The sequence below is a fragment of the Grammomys surdaster genome, unplaced genomic scaffold, assembly GCF_004785775.1.
Source record: "Grammomys surdaster isolate TR1022 unplaced genomic scaffold, NIH_TR_1.0 165, whole genome shotgun sequence".
Lineage (NCBI taxonomy): Eukaryota > Metazoa > Chordata > Mammalia > Rodentia > Muridae > Grammomys > Grammomys surdaster.
The window spans coordinates 1149678-1170137 of NW_021604613.1; the positions used below are offsets into that span (position 1 = coordinate 1149678).

At 34.0% G+C, this 20460-nt stretch overlaps 1 protein-coding gene across 1 annotated transcript in view; it reads left to right on the plus strand.

Annotated features, from left to right (window-relative positions):
• Positions 1 to 10488: 10488 nt before the first annotated feature.
• The window catches only part of Col3a1 (collagen type III alpha 1 chain), a 36444-nt gene continuing 26472 nt past the window's right edge, over positions 10489 to 20460 (plus strand). Inside the window, exons 1-2 of the mRNA XM_028765648.1 lie at positions 10489 to 10779; positions 20243 to 20442. Coding sequence (XP_028621481.1) covers positions 10695 to 10779; positions 20243 to 20442 — 285 coding nt within the window. The 5' untranslated portion in view covers positions 10489 to 10694. The remainder of the gene's footprint in view (positions 10780 to 20242; positions 20443 to 20460) is intronic.

Genomic DNA, 20460 nt, shown 5'->3' on the forward strand with positions numbered 1-20460 from the left:
CAATGTTCATGTCCCTACATACTAACCTTCCCCCTAATAACCAAAAATATAAGTTGGAACTTCTACACCCAAGAGCCACCACCAGAAAACTGTTATCTGCCTTGCAAATATCCTTGGCATACTCAAATAAATTGATTGAAGTTTCCATAGTTCTCTAGGAGATTAAAGCCAAGAAATAGAGTCACAAAAGAAACCTTTAAACATTTGTAATTCCTGTAAGGTATCTACATTTGTGTGATAATAAGGTGATTTCAGAGTTTGTATTTTTGTTGCTGTCATTTTTTTCCCTTTTAGAATGTTTAACCTCAAGGAAATTTGGTTAAGAGTATTAAAAACAATTTGAACAAAAGGTGGAAAACTTTTCTTTAATTCATTATATTGTTGTAGTATTCTTTTGTATGTTCCATTTAACTTTTAGTCTTGAAATAGATTTTAAAATAGACACATTCTGTGTTTAATATGTAATTTACTTTAAAATCAGCAAAGATTTTGTGATGCTTGATAAATTACCCATGTTGTTTTAATATTTTTAATCGTGTATTTTAAGTGGTCCTTATTTGAGATACTTGTGAACACAAGTTTTACTGCTTTCAATTTGTGAACAAGCTCTATTGTTTACTGTTTCTATTTTAAAACTAAATTCATAACATCTGAAAAAATTTTAATGTATTACAAATTCAAGAACTTCCCATGCTAGAAAGGGTGATCATTCTTTTTTAGAGCAATGAAAATCCTGAGGTAATTCATCTATTGAAAATTTATAGGAACTCTAAAGGAAGGAAATATGATGAATGCATTAACTTCAAATGTGTTCTGCTGGATTAATGGCTGCAGCTCATGCCAGTTAGATTTTGTGTATCATCTATGAGCAAGGCGATGGACCAAGTACCAAAGGTTGCTATATGAAGAATGAAGAATAAATTGCAGTAGCTTTCAGTCTTGGAAAGAAGTCTTTTAGAAACCTATTAATTATGATAAAGTAAGAGCCATGTGAAAGACAAGTAAAAGAGGAAGAGGATTATTTCAACAAAGAATATCAGATTTTGTAGACTTCTTGACAGAAAGTCAACAATAGCAAAAGTATGGAACCACTCACTACAGATGATGAATGGTCAAAAGATAGCACTCAGATTTACTGAAGACACTGCTAAATTCAAATAGACGGTATACTAGAGGGAATGTAACGGAGCACTTAGCATCTTATTGTGGATGTAGTAGGAAATGGAGAGGTTAGCTAAAGATAAGAATATAAGGTAATATTCCTCTGTTCATTATAGTCATTCAAGATTAGCACAGTGAACTATGAATATGGCAACTTCTCATTTCCACCATCAATTCATATGTACACTGCTATTCTCCTCTGTTTATCCTCATTTTATGGTCCACACTATTGAATGATTAATTTATTCTGCAGTTAATCCAAGTTATATAAACACATTGAAAGATTTTGAAGCTAGAAATCTCATGTGAGAAAGATCATATGACCCTTTTTCTAATTTGGCAGAAGGTAGGGCACTAAATAAGGAGAGGCAGGTAGATAAATACAGACAAAAAGAGCGGGAAGATATAATAACAGTAAGGATGTCTGAAATAAATCATGACAAACCATATTATTTACTATCTTGCCTAAAATAAATTATAATACAGATAAGTCTGTACATAAATATACATATATAGCTTATTTTATAGATACACACACACACACACACATATATTATACCAACCAACAATTATATACATATATAATTTCTGATCTAGGCTGACAATGCTCTCTCAATGAGACAAAGCAAAGACTACAAAATTGATTTATTTAACATATTTTGTAGATTTACATGGACTTTGTAGGAAAATATAGCATATATCAATCTTGATTACTTGTTTATATGACATCTTAGATATGTTGGATAGGATAAAGTACATTAGGATTAACTCTTTGAAATTATATATATTGCATATATATCAGGAGGTAGAAAGTAAGTCCTTGAGCTTTCATCATACCAGAAGATGACATGTAAGCTTCCAAGAGAGGCAAGAAACCCATAGTCCTACCAGTTATGATGTTAATTAATTGTAACAAAAACAGGTATGGCATAATAACCTTAAGTATACAGTGATGGCAAGCACACTTTTCTGGTAACCAACAGCTCTCTAATTGGACTTAAAACTCAGTCATCTGTTAGAAAATCATGGCTGGTACTGGGAACCTAACCAAACTGGGCTAGTGAAGTGATGGATCTTGGAGGAGAACCTACAAATACCACCTTAAATATAATAGTCTCTAGCTGCATTCTAAATATCTGGCATTACCACAGATAAGTATAGCTCTCACCCCTTACCAAGTATACTTCTATTTGTGACATTACAGAAAATCACAACTAATCAAACACAGAGTTGTGAAATCCAGTCCTATTGGATAAATATACAAAACACTGTTCCACCTAAGGTTCAGGTAATGTTGCAGAAGAGGAGTGGATGTACTGTAAGAGCCAGAAGATTGGGGAATTTGTTGTGAAATTATGTCTTCTAGCAATATGAGAAACTACACTCATGAAGTCTCACCAACATGACTGCCTAGACATGAGCTAAACAAGGATGAAATCAACAGACGTGCCAGAGTAGATGGGAGAAAGATCATGAGACCTTAACCTAATCAAAGAGTTACAGACAATTAAGGAATGCTGACAATGGGAAAAATAGTTTTCTCCAGGGAATAGCACACCAATTAGTTATCCAATAGCAAATGGTCAGCCTTCAAAAACATGTAAAAAACATTATATAAACCTAACAGGTTATATTTATGCATTTAGGAATAGATAGATGATAGATAGATAGATAGATAGATAGATAGATAGATAGATAGATAGGATAGATAATAGATAGATGATTGATAGATAGATAGATAGATAGATAGATAGATAGATAGATGATAGATAGATCAACAGACAGATAGATAGATGATAGGTAGGTAGATAGATAGTGAAGTAAGAATAATCATTATAAAAAGAGGAATGAATTTGAAGGAGAGTTGGAGCATATAATATGAAATGTTTTGGAAGGAGGAAAAGAAAGGTAAAATAATGAAATTCTATTATAATCTCAAGTGTAAAAGAAAAAATAGCATAAATTTTATTTGGAACTTTTTACATGGATTTGTTTATTTAAATATTTGATTCAACCCCTTCAATAAATGGTTTATAATATCTTTCAAAGGTAGAGATGATGGTAAGGACTGATTCATGATTTTAATCCTATACATCTAGAAATATTTATATATCAATACTTGTATTGAAAGTTCTACTAGCTCAATTCATTTCCTACATTTATCATTGCCTACACATTTACTAGACTGTACCTTCACATAACTTTTAAAGCAGATAGGAACAGAAAAAAATCATAAAATAAATATATACATTAAAGTATAAATATAAATTAAACCAAAACTACTACCATGGCCATTGCCACTTGAAAGTGAGACTCTGGATTAGTGGGTTACAACCTGTGGGTCATGGCCCCTGTGGGAAACCTATGTATCAAAAAAATGTTTACATTATAATTTATAACAGTAGCAAAATTGCAGTTATGAAGTAGCAACAAAAATAATTTTATGGTTGTTGGTCACGACAACATGGGGAACTACATTAAAGGGCTGAAGCATTAAGAAGGTTGAAAACCTGCTCTAGGTAGTCAAACTGAGATCCTGGGAAGAAAGTACAACATGACATGTTTCTAACACAAAGAATCTAATCTTAACATCAATTCATATAAGAATAGCATATCTAAATGTGCACTTATTTACGCGTAATTTAACACCACACATATATATGTAGATATATGCACATACATAACATTATATAGACAGTGTACATTTACACTTACACAGTTACACATATGTGTAATTCAAGTATATTAAACTCAGTTCCCATTTCAAGCATGGAAATTTAGTTAGTTTCTGGCCTACCTCATACTTCTATCAGAAGATTATGATTTGGCCTTATTTATCTTCAGACACAATTGGCTGTATTTGAAGAGCTGTTGCAGCTGTGTTGGATACTGGTGAAAATTCCTAAGTATGACTCAGATGACAAATTACATTTGATAGAGAGTCTAGTGGAATTTTCAGAGCAGAGCTTCCATTATGAAAATGATTGGGTTAGCCAAAAGCTTAACAGGGAGAACCTGGAATCTTACAAGAAGTTGCTTCCCAGCATTTGTTGGTCTGTAACACACATATAATCACACTGCTCAAGGACAAGTTGTCATGTAAAATAAAGAGATTAATTTAAATTTTCTATGAAATTTGAAACATAATCACATAAATTATGATAATGGTAAATAATGCCACCACATAAGCATATAAATGAGGATTCATTTCACGTAGCACAATTATAGTGCTTCTGTAATTTCACAGTTAGACAGATAAAATTCTACATCTTTCTTATCAGTGATTAAAAGTCAACTAAGTAAATGACTGGTGATAGACACATAAGGAGAAAGTCATATTGTATTCACTTTTATAAAGAGCAAATTAACACAGAAAGTCCAAGTACATCTATTAAGGAAGAGTCTAGAACTTTCCCTTGATTTTCTTCATAATTTACGACTACATCTACATCTACATCTATATCTATATCTATATCTATATCTATCTATCTATCTATCTATCTATCTATCTATCTATATCTACATCTACATCTATCTATCTATATCTACATCTACATCTACATCTATCTATCTATCTATCTACATCTATCTCTCTCTCTATATATATATATATATATGGTTATTGGGCACAATATAAAATACTCAGGAAGAGTTGTGGGAGGCAGAAGTGCTGTAGATAGTTATTATGTATAAAGCTCTCAAAATTGTATAACATAAGAACTTACCTCAGAAAATTATCAATTCTTAATCTTCTTAACAAATGGCCATTTTTGGAAAATTTTCTCCTATAAGTCATGTAAAGTAGATTTATTGAAAATATTAATTCCAGTACAATATACAACATTAATATTATGGATGGTAACTTAACTTGCTTATGAGTAATTATGATAACTAGTGAGTGAGGCCTTAGTTCAAAACAAAGTAAAAACATGTATTCAAAATTATAATAAAACAGAACAACAAAAACACAAACACATACAAAGACATGCGCATTCTTTCACATACTTCAAGATTATTTTCTAAAGTTAAGTATAAATTACTAGGTGTTTAATTCATTTAAAATGTACTCAAGAGTTGGTGGGTCCTTAACATTTGGTGAATAAAGGGACTTGACACCAACCCTGATTACCTGAGTTCTAGCCCTGGAACACATGAGATTAGTAAAGAAATGAATCCTAAAACTTGTCCTCTTACCTCTGTATATAAACTACAACATATGAGGGAATGCACACACATTCATGTGTGCACACATAAACAATCACAGAAATAAAAAGAAATAAAATTTACTTAAATGCAGTACTAATAATAAACTCAAATATTAATGATATGATAAAACCAGACATCCAAATAATAATTTGTTAAACAAACTGATCACTTACTCTGACTTTATTCTTTTCTTTCCAACTGTTTTAGTGTCCTCAAAGAGAAAACACAAAATGATGTGCCAGATTTGTATTCACACAATTTCTACACTGAAATATATATATATATATTTGCCACAATCAGTAACTAATTCAAGTGGAAAATATTTTGAAAACTGGAAATTATGGTAGTTAATTCCAATTCCAGTGAGGAACTTGGAGAGACACACAACCTATTTGAACTTTCTTTTCAAAATGAGGTAAATTTCATCAAACTCAAAGTTAGATATTTAGAACCTTGGGTATAATAACAATTATTGAAATAATTATCCAAATAATAGAACACCATGGAGTTACTTAATATTTCCAAACAATTTGACCAATGTCAAAGGAATGTAAAACTTGTGCAAAAGTGAAAGTCAAAAAAGTAGAATATTAACTTAGTTCTGTAGACACAAAATAAGAGGACAATATTCTGTACCATGGGGAAGATCACAGTAACCAAGTTATTGGTTGCCATGTCCAGAATTACTTATTTTCTGAGATTTGAAACCATTATTTAATTTTGAAAACTTTATGATCAGGTATATTCAATTCTTTCAGTTATAATATGGGTTTTTTTCAAGAATATATCTGGATTTAATATGCACATATTTATATTCAAATTCTTTTTAAATTTCCCAAAGAAGTACCACCCATGAAAACTGAATAGGCAGTTCCATCTCTTTAGGAATAACAAAAGCTTACAATCCACTCCATAGTTGTGTAGGTAATTACCAGCTCATTCTAGCTATTCTGCTGGAGATTATGTATATTTTATGAATGACATCACAGGTACATTTTAAAGGGGCTTATGGTGATTCAAAATTTCCCTAAATAACCATAAAAATAAATAATTAAAGAATATAGGACTAAACAAAGAATTCTCAATTGAGGAATATCTACCGGCCAAGAAGCACTTAAAGGAATGTTCAATATCCTTAGTCAGCAAGGAGATTCAAATCAAAACAATTCTGACAGTCTATCTCACATTAGACAGAATGACTAAGATCAAAAACTCATGGGGACAGCAGATGCTTGGGAGGATGTGGAGAAAGAGGAACACTCCTCCATTGTTGGTGTGATCAAAAGCTGGTACAACCACTCTGAAAATCAGTCTTGTAGTTCCTCAGAAAATTGGACATAGTACTACCTGAGGGCCCAACTATACCACTCCTGGACATATACCCAAAAGAAGCTCCAACATATAACAAGTACACATGCTCCACTATGTTCATAGCAGCCCTATTTATAATACCTAGAAGCTGGAAAGAACCCAAATGTCCTTCAACAGAGGAATGAATACAGAAAATGTGGTACATTTACACAGTGGAGTGCTACTCAGCTCTTAAAAACAATGAATTCATGAAATTCTTAGGCAAATGGATGGAAGCAGCAAATATCATCCTGAGTGAGGTAACCCAGTCACAAAAGAACACGCATGATATATACTCATTGATAAGTGGATATTAGCCCAAAAGCTCGGAATAGTCAAGATACAATTCACAGACCACATGAAGCTCAAGAAGAAGGAAGACCAAAGTTTGAGTGCTTCGGTCCTGTTTACAAGGGAGAACAAAATACTCACAGGAAGAAGTACAGAGACAAAGTATGGAGCAAAGACTAAAGAAAAGGCCATCCAGAGACTGCATCACCTGGGGACCCATCCCATATACAGTCACCAAACACAGACACTATTGTGGATACCAAGAAGTGCATGCTGACGGGACCTTGATATAGATGTCTCCTGAGAGGCTCTGCTAGAGCCTGACAAATACAGAGGTGGATGCTTTCAACCAACTGAGCCACCCATGAGTACACAGTGAAGGAGTTAGAAAAAGGACTGAAGGAGCTGAAGGGGTTTGCAACTCCATAGGAAGAACAACAACATCAACCAACCAGACCCTTCAGAGCTCCCAGGGACTAAACCACCAACCAAGGAGTACACATAGAAGAACCCAGGGCTCCAGTCACATATGTAACAGAGGATGGTTTTGTTGGGCATCAATGGGAGAAGAGGTCCTTGGTCCTGTGAAGGCTTGATGCCACAGTGTAGGGAATGCGAGAACAGGGAGGCAGGAATGGGTGGGTGGGTGAGTGAATGCCCTCATAGAAGCAGGGGAAGGGGAATGGGATGGGGGTATTCGGGGTGGGGAACCAGGAAATATAAATAAAGAAAAGATCCAATAAAAAGAAAAAGGATACAGGGCCATAAAGCTGTAGAAGAGTGACAAGGCACAAGAGGCATTTAGGGGCAGGAGTACAGAGTAGACGTGATAGTAAGTATATGATCTACATGTGGTATGACAGTTTGCCTCACAAAGATAATATATGAATAAAATATTTCCTTATTTGATAATTCCTCAAATAAAACTTTAGACAAAGGAGGTGGAAGAAAACGAAAGATCAGAAAGTCATGGGCAGAGGGAAAGAGAAAGAGACAAAGAGTAGAGGGAGAGAGACAGAGAAGAAGGGAAAGGAGACTTGAGTTTCATGTGTTTTGAAGGATGGAAACAATTGATTCCCTTATTGCAATCCATTGCTGAGAACACTGCTGACATTCCTTAGCGTGCAAAGTTCATCACAGCTGGGCTTACAGCATCTCCCCCAAGCTCAGCTTTCCACTGAAGATTTGAATTCTTGGTTGATAACCTGCCACACCCTTGCTTTGAGAAATCCTTCCAGCCATTCTTGCCCAGAGACAGATTGAACACTGATTTAGCTGGTGAAAAACTTTTTATTTTTGTCATGTTTCAAGATGTATATAATAAACTATCTTTTTAAATGCATCTTGTTAATATCAATCAAATCACAAATATATAGCAAGAAATTTGTGTAGGCCACAATAGTGCTGGATTTGTTACTGTTTTCCAGGATACATGTTTCAACCACCGTAACAACAGCTCAGAGCCACACTCATCTGGACACTGCAGTATGAAACCCTTAGATATGAGGAGATCAAAGCTCTAGGACATAGAACACAAAGACTTGTGAAGCAGAACTTCCAAACACACTCAAAGTAGAGAAGCTTCATAAATCAGACAGTCTGGAGGATTAGTTCTCCAGGTCTCTCCCAAAGTCTTAAAATGGAACAATGCCTAGATCTGCAAAACATCAGCCATATGTCTGTAGTGAGTATATCAACTAAGATTTTTTTCTTATGCATAAAATGCTAGTTTAAGAATTTTTAGAAACTTAAAGACTATGGTAGGAATTATGCATAACATTCATTAAATAGTGCAATCAAAATTTTAAAATAGTACAAAAGTTACATTACTTATTTTTCACTCAAAAATAATTCAACTGACAATTTTCAAAATATCTCAATTTTTATATTCTCCATTTAGAATAAAGTGAGATGTACTTATATGTATTAGTACTGGTGTTTTGTACACTGCAAATATAAGAAAAACATATGTTTCTAACATGGTTTGAACAGAAGAAAACATTGAGTTAAAGAATGAAGATTGGTAACAGAAAGAAATATACATGTCTGTCCCCAGTTTCTTTACTCTGACCCAGCCAATCTCAAAAGTTCTATTCCCTGCCTCTTCTGGCAGCTTTTCTCCAATCTGAAATCAGAAGATGCACAGGGAATGGACTTTGGGCTATTTCTTGCTTCCTGTCACTAAATGATAGCATTTTCTCCCTTGAACATCTCAGTGTGGGCTCCCTGTGAGCAAGGACATATGGAAGAAGGCATAGCATTATCCATGCTTATAGCATTAATGTTCATAAAACACAAATTTAAAAAATAGTATTATACATTAGGAAAAAGAAAATGATAAAAAGAATTCCAAGTGAGATTGTTTTCCTAAAGAGGAAAGTTTTGAACTGGACCATTAAAAAATAGCATTCATGATTTGGTATAATGGGGGAAAATTTTAAGGGTATATGCATAAAAAGGGCACATTTCTGTGAAGTTAAAACTAAAGAAATAAATGTATGTGACATTGATTAGGACCAAAATGCCCACTATAGATTTTAAAGATAAATGAAGAAATAGGAGACTGAAGGGTACAGTATCAAGACATAAGTTGGTCACTAACAACATCATAATAAGGGTAACAAATACATTTTTTTCTGCAGAGATTTAATCAGAGATATAGTGGTATTTATTCCTCAGATAGATCTAGAAATACATAGAAAACACTTCAGATGAGGACTTCAAACATAAACATAGAAAAGACTGAATGTAGATATATTTGTAGTAATTTAGAAATTAGAAATTATATTCCACACATTGAACTTTTTCTTTTGCAGTTTCTTACAAGGACAAGACTTGAAAAGTCTGAAATTTTTTCTTTAATAAGGCCTGTTCTGGTTTCTCCACATAACACATAAACTGTAATTTTTACAAAGAAGCAGTTGAGGTTGCTAAATAAATTCATGAGAAATGAAAAGAGAGGAACAGTAACAGATAAGAATGTCTTAAGATCTTTTCAAACATCACTCAAGGACAGTTTTGTGACTATTGCCTCCAGTCTAACATTCAGAATGCAGAGTGGGTGGTGAGTTCAGGGCCTGCAAAGGATTTTCCTTTATTAGTCTGTTACAGTTTCCTGTTAAAATTGAGTCACGGTGTACTCTGGCAAAATTCCAGTATAAAAGTCCTCTAGAAAGATAAATTTTACAAATTGATAATGCTGGACACTGGGAGTCAAAACGCTTTTTCAGATTCAAGCAGTTTTTACTGTTTCAGCGAGAAATTTAAAAACACACAAACAATCGTTGTAGACTATCACAAAGCACATTCCTATGTGTTCCTGTCATGCAAATATGTATTTAAGACTAATGCATGTTATAAACATATACATAGGCTGATGTACACACGCTCCAGATGTGCTGTTTCTCTAAGTCTGTGGGTTGCGTCTTCTGTACAAGGGGAAAAGAAATATTAATCATTGCTTTTACTGCTGAGGGGATGGGTTCTGCTCTCATATTTCAGAAAGGGGCTGGAAAGTGAGGGAAGCCAAACTTTTTCCTATTTAAGGCCAGAGCAGAGGGAAGCCAGTGGCTGAGTTTTATGACGGGCCCGGTGCTGAAGGGCAGGGAACAACTGATGGTGCTACTCTAAGCTGCTTCTTCCTTTCTCCTCTTTTGCACAAAGAGTCTCATGTCTGATATTTAGACATGATGAGCTTTGTGCAAAGTGGGACCTGGCTTCTTCTCACCCTGCTTCATCCCAGTCTTATTTTGGCACAGCAGTCCAACGTAGGTAAGTCGGTACTGATTTCAACGGGCTTTCTGAGTTAATTTTGCCTAAACTTCTTACAAAGGGTAAGATAGAGGGAAAATCAGCCTCCTAAGAATTTCCTGTCTAAGCCTCTGACTGTGGAATGTTTTGCTAACCTTAATTTTGTTTTCTATATTTGATTTTTTAAAGGTGATGTACATGTATAAGATTCTCTAGTTGCTTAAGATAAAAACTGTTCTTAAATTAACTTGATTTCATGTTCAACTTTTAAAAAAATGCTTTAAAGTCCTCCCCTCCTGCATTGTAAGCATCTTGGAATGCTCCCAAGCCATCTGGAATTTACTGGTCTCTTGTAATGATTTCATGTTCTCCTTTGTACACTGTTCTCTTTGCAAAGATAGGATATTTACCCTTGTTTTCCAAATAGAATAGTGCACTAGAAATGTCTCTGATATGAATAGCCCATAAGAAGATACTAGAAGATAAGTAGCGTCTCTTATGCTTTTCTGTAAAACGTTAACTGTGGACCATCTGTGGACCTTCCAGAAATGAGCCCAAGCTGCTAAAACATGTCATTGTTTCTGTTTTTTATCACATCCCATGATTGCATATATTCGATATGCTCAGAGTTTTGCCGAAAGTTGTTTTATGGTCTACATGTTCTGTTTGGCTGGATTTCCACTACTGTAGATAACATGTTTTAACCGGAATATTTTTGCTTTCCTCCAAGCAAGGTAAAGATACAAGTTTTGTTCAAAATGCTTGACCTGATAAATTTTTGGTAGCCAAATATAGTGATCTTTATTTTCTTGTGCTCCAAATTAAATACAATTTACTAAAATACTTTTAAAAAATGCGTATGTTCCTCATCATGAAAAATCAGGGTGCACACTTTCCTTAAAATAACTGTGTTGATGTAAATCTTGTCTGTGGCTGAAAGAAGTTGTTAGTAATTTTTTTAATACATTATCAAAGATGTTTGTGTTTAAACCTTTAGCTTTGGCAAATGTTTCATGAGTATCCATTTTTCCACTGTGTGTTATATCTTTACTATTTTCACAAATTATCTATGCAAGAGTAGATGAAGAGGATGCCTGATGATACTTCTGTATGTTCAGTCCATAGATACACAGAGAAAGAGCACCCAGAATTTTTGTTTCTTAATTCTCTTCCTCTTAACCCACCCTTCCATCCCCCCTCCAACTTTTCCCCCTTCTTATCTCTCCACCCCTTTTGGCTCCTGAGAAACTCCCCTCCCAGTTGTCTTTCCTCACTCATCACCCCACCCCCATCCTAGGCTTGCCCACCTCCCTGCCTCCCACACCAGCCCTCACCCCTCCCTCCTCCCAGTGAGTCACTCTCTGCCTCCCATCTCCATTTTTGTTCTCTCTCCTCACCAGCTCAACTCACATTTTTCTTTTCTTTGGATAGTCAATTCCTTTTTAGCTTTCTGATTTCAATTTCTTCCCTCATCCTGCCCTCCTGGAAGATACAATAATCCCAATCCGTCCCTAGAAATACAAGACATGGTCCAAAGAAATGTTAATTCCTTAGCAACCCAAAATTATATTCTGATTTTTAGGTGAAGAATCATAGAATCTTATTTGGAAAAATAACAAAAACTATGTCTTTGGGATGTTAATTAAAATATCAACAAAATATCTATAGTTTCTTAACAGTTATACAAATATGAGAAATAGTGTAGGCACGGTAGGTGTTTGTCTTCCCAATCTAACTACAGTAAGAAAAAAAAAAACATGTTTGATCCTCACCATCTTAACATCATTCTAAGCTCATTTGCTTCCTATGGTCTTTAAAACTCCAAGAAGGATAAAGATTATTTAAGATCATATATTTCACTTTCCTTGTAGGTTTTTAGTGAAAATTCTGCTGGATGGTTAACTTTGGGGAGATTTCAGTAAGTAGCAGGTATTTAGCACTCCGGGCACATTCTAAAGGGTTTATCTCCTATGTTCTCTAGAAATCCTAGAAGTAGTACAGAATTGCTGGACACTAACTTATGGGAATTTTCTAGAATATGAAACATGACTCCACACAGAATTCGGGTCTCTTTACAAATCTGTGCAAGTCTTTCTTTATTAATGCATTTTATTTTAGCTATGGAAAAAAATGTGGTCTGTTTTATATTTCCTGTGGTTTTTAAACATGCTGGATTTTTTAAGTGCTAAACCACGCCACCTAGTGGCTAACAAAGACACCATTTACATAACCAATGCCAACATGACTCTTTCACCATAGGATCCTCTGTGTGTGGGGGTGGGGGGAAGGAACAACAGGGAGAGACCTTTAAAAATTAAGCATTCCTTTTATAAGTAAAACAATTAGATACTGACATGTTACAGCCATAAGAATACACAAACTGGTAATATATTTTAAGATTTTTTTGGAAATGAATGTAAAAATTACACTTTCCAGCCAGTCATGGTGACATAGACCTTCATTTCCAGCTACTTGGGAGGCTGAGCGTATGTGAATACAAATCCAAAATTTGCCTGAGTTCAATGTGAGCTTGGGATGGGAGGGAAACTCTTCTCTGAAAATGAAAACTTTACAGAAGTCTGGGGATGTAGGTCAGTAGTGGAGAGTTTGTCCAGAACATATGAGGCCCTAGTTTCAATCTCCAATTCTGCCAGAGAAAAGGTATAAGCTTATCTAAATTCACCACATCATTTTTTAAATTTATTTTCCTTACTCATAGGCTAATATCATCCTCACTTAATATTTTCATTTTGCTGACTGTAGGTTCATATATAGATGTTAGTAATATTGCTTTCTTAGGACAGGGACAAAAAGCTAAATGTCTTCTAAAGTTTAAGTTTATACATTTTACTATGTTGATAATTTCACAAAAATTAACTGTGAACCATGAATTGATTTGTGATTTCAAATCTGTAAATGGACTGAGAAAATGAATTCTCGTTTACTATTTTTGAGTCTGTTTCTCATTGTGTTTAAAAAGGAAAGTTATAGCTAAGATTAACATTTAAATTTTCTCTGGTTTGTGTTGTCCCAATTATTAATCACACGGAACCAATGGAATAAAATGTATCATACAGCCACTGAAGTAACCTTACTTCTAACAAGAGAAAATACACAATTATGTACATATCTCAATATCAGTCATGTAGCCAATGGTGTGTGTGTAAAGCTGAAAAACAAGAAAGAACGGGGTTAATACTGGAAATTTGATGAAATGGTACACGATTTGAGACAAGCATAAACTTTGAACATCTCCCCTTTTTGACTTTTGTAAGTATTTGTAAATAAAAGAGATTCCAAGTTGCATAGTATTCTTAAAGAGTATTTATGAAGGTTTTTTTAAAGTGGTAGTCCTTTTATATTTTTAGTATTCAACTTTCAACAGATTCATCAGGTTTATTAAGCAAAAGGCTCAGAAGCTAACTTAACCAGAAATTATCGACCTTTCTATAAAACTGTACATTGTAAGTAAATAAAATACAACCAATACAAGATTTTGTTGTTTCTATTCATGACCCATTTTATTTCCTCAGAACCTCAACAGTGCTCAGAATAAATGATGAGGGGCCTATAACTGACCCTGCATCACCTTTAGATCTCGAATGAACCAGTTGAGCATTGTAGGAGAGAGCAAATCAGAAAGGATCCTGGGAGGGAGAAGTGGAAAAGAAAGGCTCGTTAATGAATGAAGATTCTTTGGTGTCTTGCCTTTGGATTTCTTTTTAAAAGTTCGGAACTGTAGTAGACACTAAAAGAGAGCAAGATCTCTTTAGAAAGGTCTGTTTCATATCTCAGGCTCAGGCCAGGCCTGGAGTGGTAACTCAGAAAAGACTGTCACCTACTGAAGCTCTGTGGTGTCAACTGAGGATGACTGTAGTGTTGGGTTCCTATGTATTCTTTGTGACAGACAGTAACTGATAGCTCCATCTTGAAGCCATTAAAATAGATTGCTTGCAAGTCAGATCTGGGAAGATCAAAGATGAGCTTGCCTTTGCTGGACCTGGCAGACACTTAAGTTTCAGGTCCACTGTGACTTTCTGGTACTGTGGATGAGCTAATTCTCATAAAATGTTTCACTGTTTCTTAGGGCTAAAAGCTTAGTGTTATTATTTTCCATGCTTAGAAAAAAGTCACATTGTATTTTTTTTTTAATCTAAAAGTTTTAAAGGAGGAAATCTTGCCTGTCAGGGAAGCAGTGGAAACTCTGAGCAAGCACTGCACAGAAGTCATTTGTTAGCTGTGCTTTGGAGTTACATTAACCACTAGAAGTTCTGTCTGTGCCTAACAAAAACACAGCCCAAGTGGATTCCTTTCAGATTAGCTAATCAAAGCCTTGCTTTTTCCATGGCTGGGGTCAAGCCCCACCGTTTAAAATGTAATCTCAATGAACAAAATGGAAAATTCAAATGGGAGAAATACTAAAATTGCCCCCTCCCCACAAAATAAGATTAAAAACACAGCTAATCCAAAACTTATTAATTGTTATATTAGCTTTGATAATTAACATTGAAAGATGATTTTTCACTAACATAGTTATGAGACATTTTTCCTTGTGTTTGTTATTGTAGAGACAGACAAACTATGTTTCTTAACAGGAACACTTTATGATGTTCCATAGAACTTAGAGTGCACAAGTACTGTTCAAATGAGATTTGTGCTCAAGTTAAAAGTTAACAAATGCGAATCATGCAGTAACTATAGTTTCTGAATAGTTGTGCCTTAACCATCCTAAATACATCTATGTATCTGATGCAGAAAGTTTATCTTTGTTTATGCCAGTCTTAGTGCCTGGCTTCCAAATAACATGCTCATCTTGCTGGTGGTCTGGAACCCATTAGGGTGGCCTTGGAAATATAAACCTTTTTCATAAGGTCAAGAAAAATAAACAGTAGAATTCAACTCCAGATGGTATCTTCCCATTTTAAGGTTAGAGAAAAAAGACATTTTGCAGATCACTGTTATTCCTTTAAAAATCTGTCTTTGTACTCGTGAGGGTACAGAAACCATATGGAACAGGGCTTTGAAACTGGTTTCTTTTATTCTATATTATCCTTGAAAGCAGAAAAAAAATACAATGAAGTTAGGAGTATCCGATTTCAGAAAGCATTAAAATCTGATTTCCTTTTAACTATTTTATCTGGATAATTACTTAGTTTGTTTCAGGTTCCTTGAGTGCATTGAGAATTGTGACAACATTCAGCTGTAAAGTCCTTCACATGCAGGAAGGAAATTATTAAATTTGTTATAAATCATCAGACAAAGTGATAGACACCTGCGTTCCCAGCAGTCTAATGCAGTGATACACAACTGTGTTTCGATCAGTTTGATATTAGTGATGTATACCTGCATTCCTAGCTGTCTGTCTCAGTGACGCATACCTGCATTCCTAGCTGTCTGTCTCAGTGATGCCTACCTGCATTCCTAGCTGTCTGTATCAGTGGTGCATACCTGCACCTGCATTCCCATCAACCTGAAAACTCAGAGCAAGGACTGTGGTTTCAAGGATAGCCTGGGTTACAAGTGACATCCATAATTTGAAAGAAAACAAAAAGATGTCAGTCATTCAAGTATAGTTCCTAGAACATAGGCTTGATCTAGCATTAGTTTGCCAAACACTGTCAACTACCATGACATTTTCAAAGAAATTAAAGTATCAATATCCTGATAGGAAAGATTACGTGAAAATCTGCATTCTCAAAGCATAAAACTAAACTTGCTATACAATAAATTAAATATATTAAATATTTTCATAATTTGGTAGGTTATATTATAGGTGCATTTTGATGATTATGTATACTTTACATTTTCATTTATCGATTTTTACTTTTGCAAAATAAATATTGATCAAGATGTAGGAAAATTTTAGAGACATAAAAAGCATGTGCCTATACAGAATAAAACAAAGAAACATCTAAGCATCATTCATGAAGTTTTCATTGCAGGAAGTAGAATGACCAGAATCTACCCATCCATGTAAAACAACATTTAGAAATGAACTTCACTGCTATTTCAAAAGACTATGTCTTCAGCATCTCTGTGCTGATGCTGGAGAGATGACTCAGGAGCACAGAGTGCGTCCGGTACTTACAGCGATCCCAAGTCCAGCTCTGGGCGTCTTTCTCTATTACTGTGTCCAGAATTAAAAATGTGATTGCCTTTTATTTAATATTTTTTTTTACAAAAGTATTCAGCTTTTGTTTTATCAAAGCTTCTATAGAACAGCACCCTAGTAAATCAAAGGGGCATTGTGAGGTAGCATTGTCCTAATTTTCAGGTGTTATCCTGTCTTTAAATGTTGCAAAGCATAAAGCATTCCATAAATATCCTCTTTCCCTGCTTTACAATGGCTTCCCAGATTGGACATTCAAGTCAGGGTCATGAGATATGTGTATCAGAGGTTCTGCTTCTGGTATCCTACATTGGTAAAAGTAGACAGTCACATATAAGGTGATAAATCTGAAGAAACTCTGCAACACCCCCTTTTTAAGCAAAGATAACTAAGAAATATAGGAAATGCTAGTTCTCAGATGCTAGATCTACTTGTGACTTTTCAGAATTTGATGTTTAAAGCATGCCATTTTTGTAAAGTGGATATGAAGCAAATTTTGGCAACAAATTAGATCCACTAATTCTTATTTTTAGACATTCCAAGTTTCTTTATTTATGTAGAACAATACAACTTTCTAAAGCAAAAGAACATTTGCATTATCAGTTTAAATGTTCTGAGCAGAGTAAAAGGAAGAACTCACCCCAAAAATTAATGTCACATTAGGATTAAAATGGCGGTCTCTAAAGGACAGGAGAAGAATTGAGGATTATGCAGAATGGGCACATAGTTTAGATAAAACTAAAAAATTCTGGTGTAGTATTGCACAGTAGGGCAACTATTGGCAATAAAAATGTGTGATGCATTTTAAAAGCTAGGTAGAAGTATTTTAAAGTTTTACCATAAATTACAGATTTTTAAAGAGATAAATAATCTGGATTATTATTATTAATCTGGATTAAACATGATATTTGTTTATATGTGTCAATATAATACAAAAAACCCAATAAGGTGTAGAATTTTTACAATTTGATATATTAATTAAAATAAATTTTAAAAATATTTTAAAAATATAAAAAGTAAAGATGTACTAAGATCCACTGATCATTATGTTGAAGTCTCCTCACTTTAAAAAACATTCAATAAGATTTCTAAGAAAAACGTAGAAACAGGAAGCCTAATAACAGTTTTCTACTATGTAACTCTAGGTTTAACATATTCATTTAAGCTTTTAATGGGTCAATGTTAGTGTTCCAAACAAATAATAAACATTGTTTGTCTTATGTGAGAGTACTCTCAATGAGGCATACAGTTGGGGTAAGGAATGGAAGAGAGGAAAGTTTTATAGTAATTCCAAGGTCATATAAAAACATATGACTTTTTAAATATGAGGAATTTAAATCCATTTTAATTTTACTTTTTAAATAAAATAATAATTCTAATAATAATGATAATGAAATATTTTTAATTTAGTATGAGTATCCAATGTTCCATTTAATATCTTACAAATTTTATTAAATGTGGAAAGATATTTCTGATGCAAAGATAAATTATTTAAAGAATCATTAGCACAATCTACTAGTATTTTCAAAGGGTTGAGATCAGGTAGTTTGACATCCACATGTTTTAGGAGAATAAACTAAGTTGACATGAATCAAATGAGAACGTGTCAGTCTAATTCAGAGAATCATACATTTTGATACACATTAAGAAAGGAGGACCCACACAAAGATTTTAGTGATTTCACTGATAATCTTTTATTTCAGCACTTTAATTTCATTTTTTTCTTAAATACAAAATTTCAGTTCTAGGTAAACACAAATGGGGTTAGAACTTGGCTCTTTCTTTAACACAGCACCCCAGTTAGCCCTGCATCAATTACTCCGAAGTAACCAGTTTGGTATTTAGCTTTTATAATCACTGAGAATGAAGTTGTGTTCTATAAAGCCTTAGGAAGATCTGTTATGTCTTCAGTCTATTACAGACACAAGAAGATCTAAGACAATATTGCTACCTAACACAGTTTGGTTTGGTTTGTCTGGTTTGGTTTGTCTTGTTTGGTTTGGTTTGGTTTGGTTTGGTTTGGTTTGGTTTGGTTTGGTTTGGTTTGGTTTGGTTTGGTTTGACTGCATAATCGTTGTTCCCTAATGAAAATGTCAGTAGAACTGTCATGTTTTGTCTTTGGTTAGCTGTTAAATCAGTAAATTGTTAAGATAAAAACATGAATCTTAATTGATATAAGAAGCTTGAGCTATTTCACAAGATGATTAAAGTAGTATTGGCATACATTTATAAATGAGAATTGGAAGCAACTCCATAGTCTGTAGAGAGTGGATGTTCTGAAATTTCTCTTAATGGTAAAGTTTTAGATTATCCAAAGTATATAAATATGAAAATAAGGAATCAGAAATTTTAAATTAGAATTGGGCTTATGAGAAAATAAAAATTTCACTGAGAAAATGTAAAAGAACTTAACAAGACATCATTTATGTTCAGAATTATTTGCAGATGTTGAAAATGTATTATTTATTCATTCTTTATTGGCAAACTCTCATAGTAATTTTCAAGCTGCATTTTACCATACTACACAGTTAACACTTCAAGAGTTCAGACTAGGTTTTATTTTGGCATGACCTAAGTTGTTTCACTGTAGATGACTGCTGAAATTTCAATTTCTTATATATAATTAAGAACCAAGTCTAAAATTTTGGTTGAAGCTATTTCTCTTGCCATAGTAAGCCACAAATACACAAGCCATCATTCACACTTCCCCTATTATTTTTACTTATTTATTATCAATATTTATTTTAAAGTATGACTTTATTTTGGACATTTGGAAAACTCTTTTGTTCTTGTATGATATACAATCTATTATATGATATGATGTTCACCCACTAATGTCCAACAGACTGAGCAATGACATTCAACACACAATCAGCTTTGTTAGTTCTCCCAGGACAATATGGAAGAGGTTTATACTGCCAAGATTAGCTCAGTTTTTCCAAGGAGTTCTGAAATAGGTTAATAAAAACCAGAAGGTCCCAGAATTAGTAACAAAATAGATCCTTTTAGTTGAGTGTTCCCATCTGTTATTAGAACATAGAATAGCAATTGAGTAAAAATACATATTTCCAGCTGCATAAGTAATAAGCAAGAGTTTGAATGTTATCTACTGGTGTTAAGCTTTTTAATGTAAATGAAATGAAAACAAGTGATTTTATGAAAAATTATGATGTGCCAATTCTATGTTAGCAAGTAGTGTCTTGGTACATAGAAATTATAGAGGGGAAACATTATCTATCCTTGTGAAAGAAGAAACTTGCTTGTTCCAAACTTTCTTCACTTTGATTCTTCTTTGTAAATTGTCATCACTTCATAACCAAAAACAAAAGCACATTTTTAAAAAAATGTCATGTCTTCTCTTTTATCTTCCCACAGATGAATTGGGATGCAACCACCTTGGTCAGTCCTATGAGTCTAGAGATGTCTGGAAGCCAGAACCATGTCAAATATGTGTCTGTGACTCAGGATCTGTCCTTTGTGATGACATAATATGTGATGATGAGCCACTAGACTGTCCCAACCCAGAGATCCCATTTGGAGAATGTTGTGCAATATGTCCACAGCCTTCTACATCTGTGAGTGTGTAGAATATA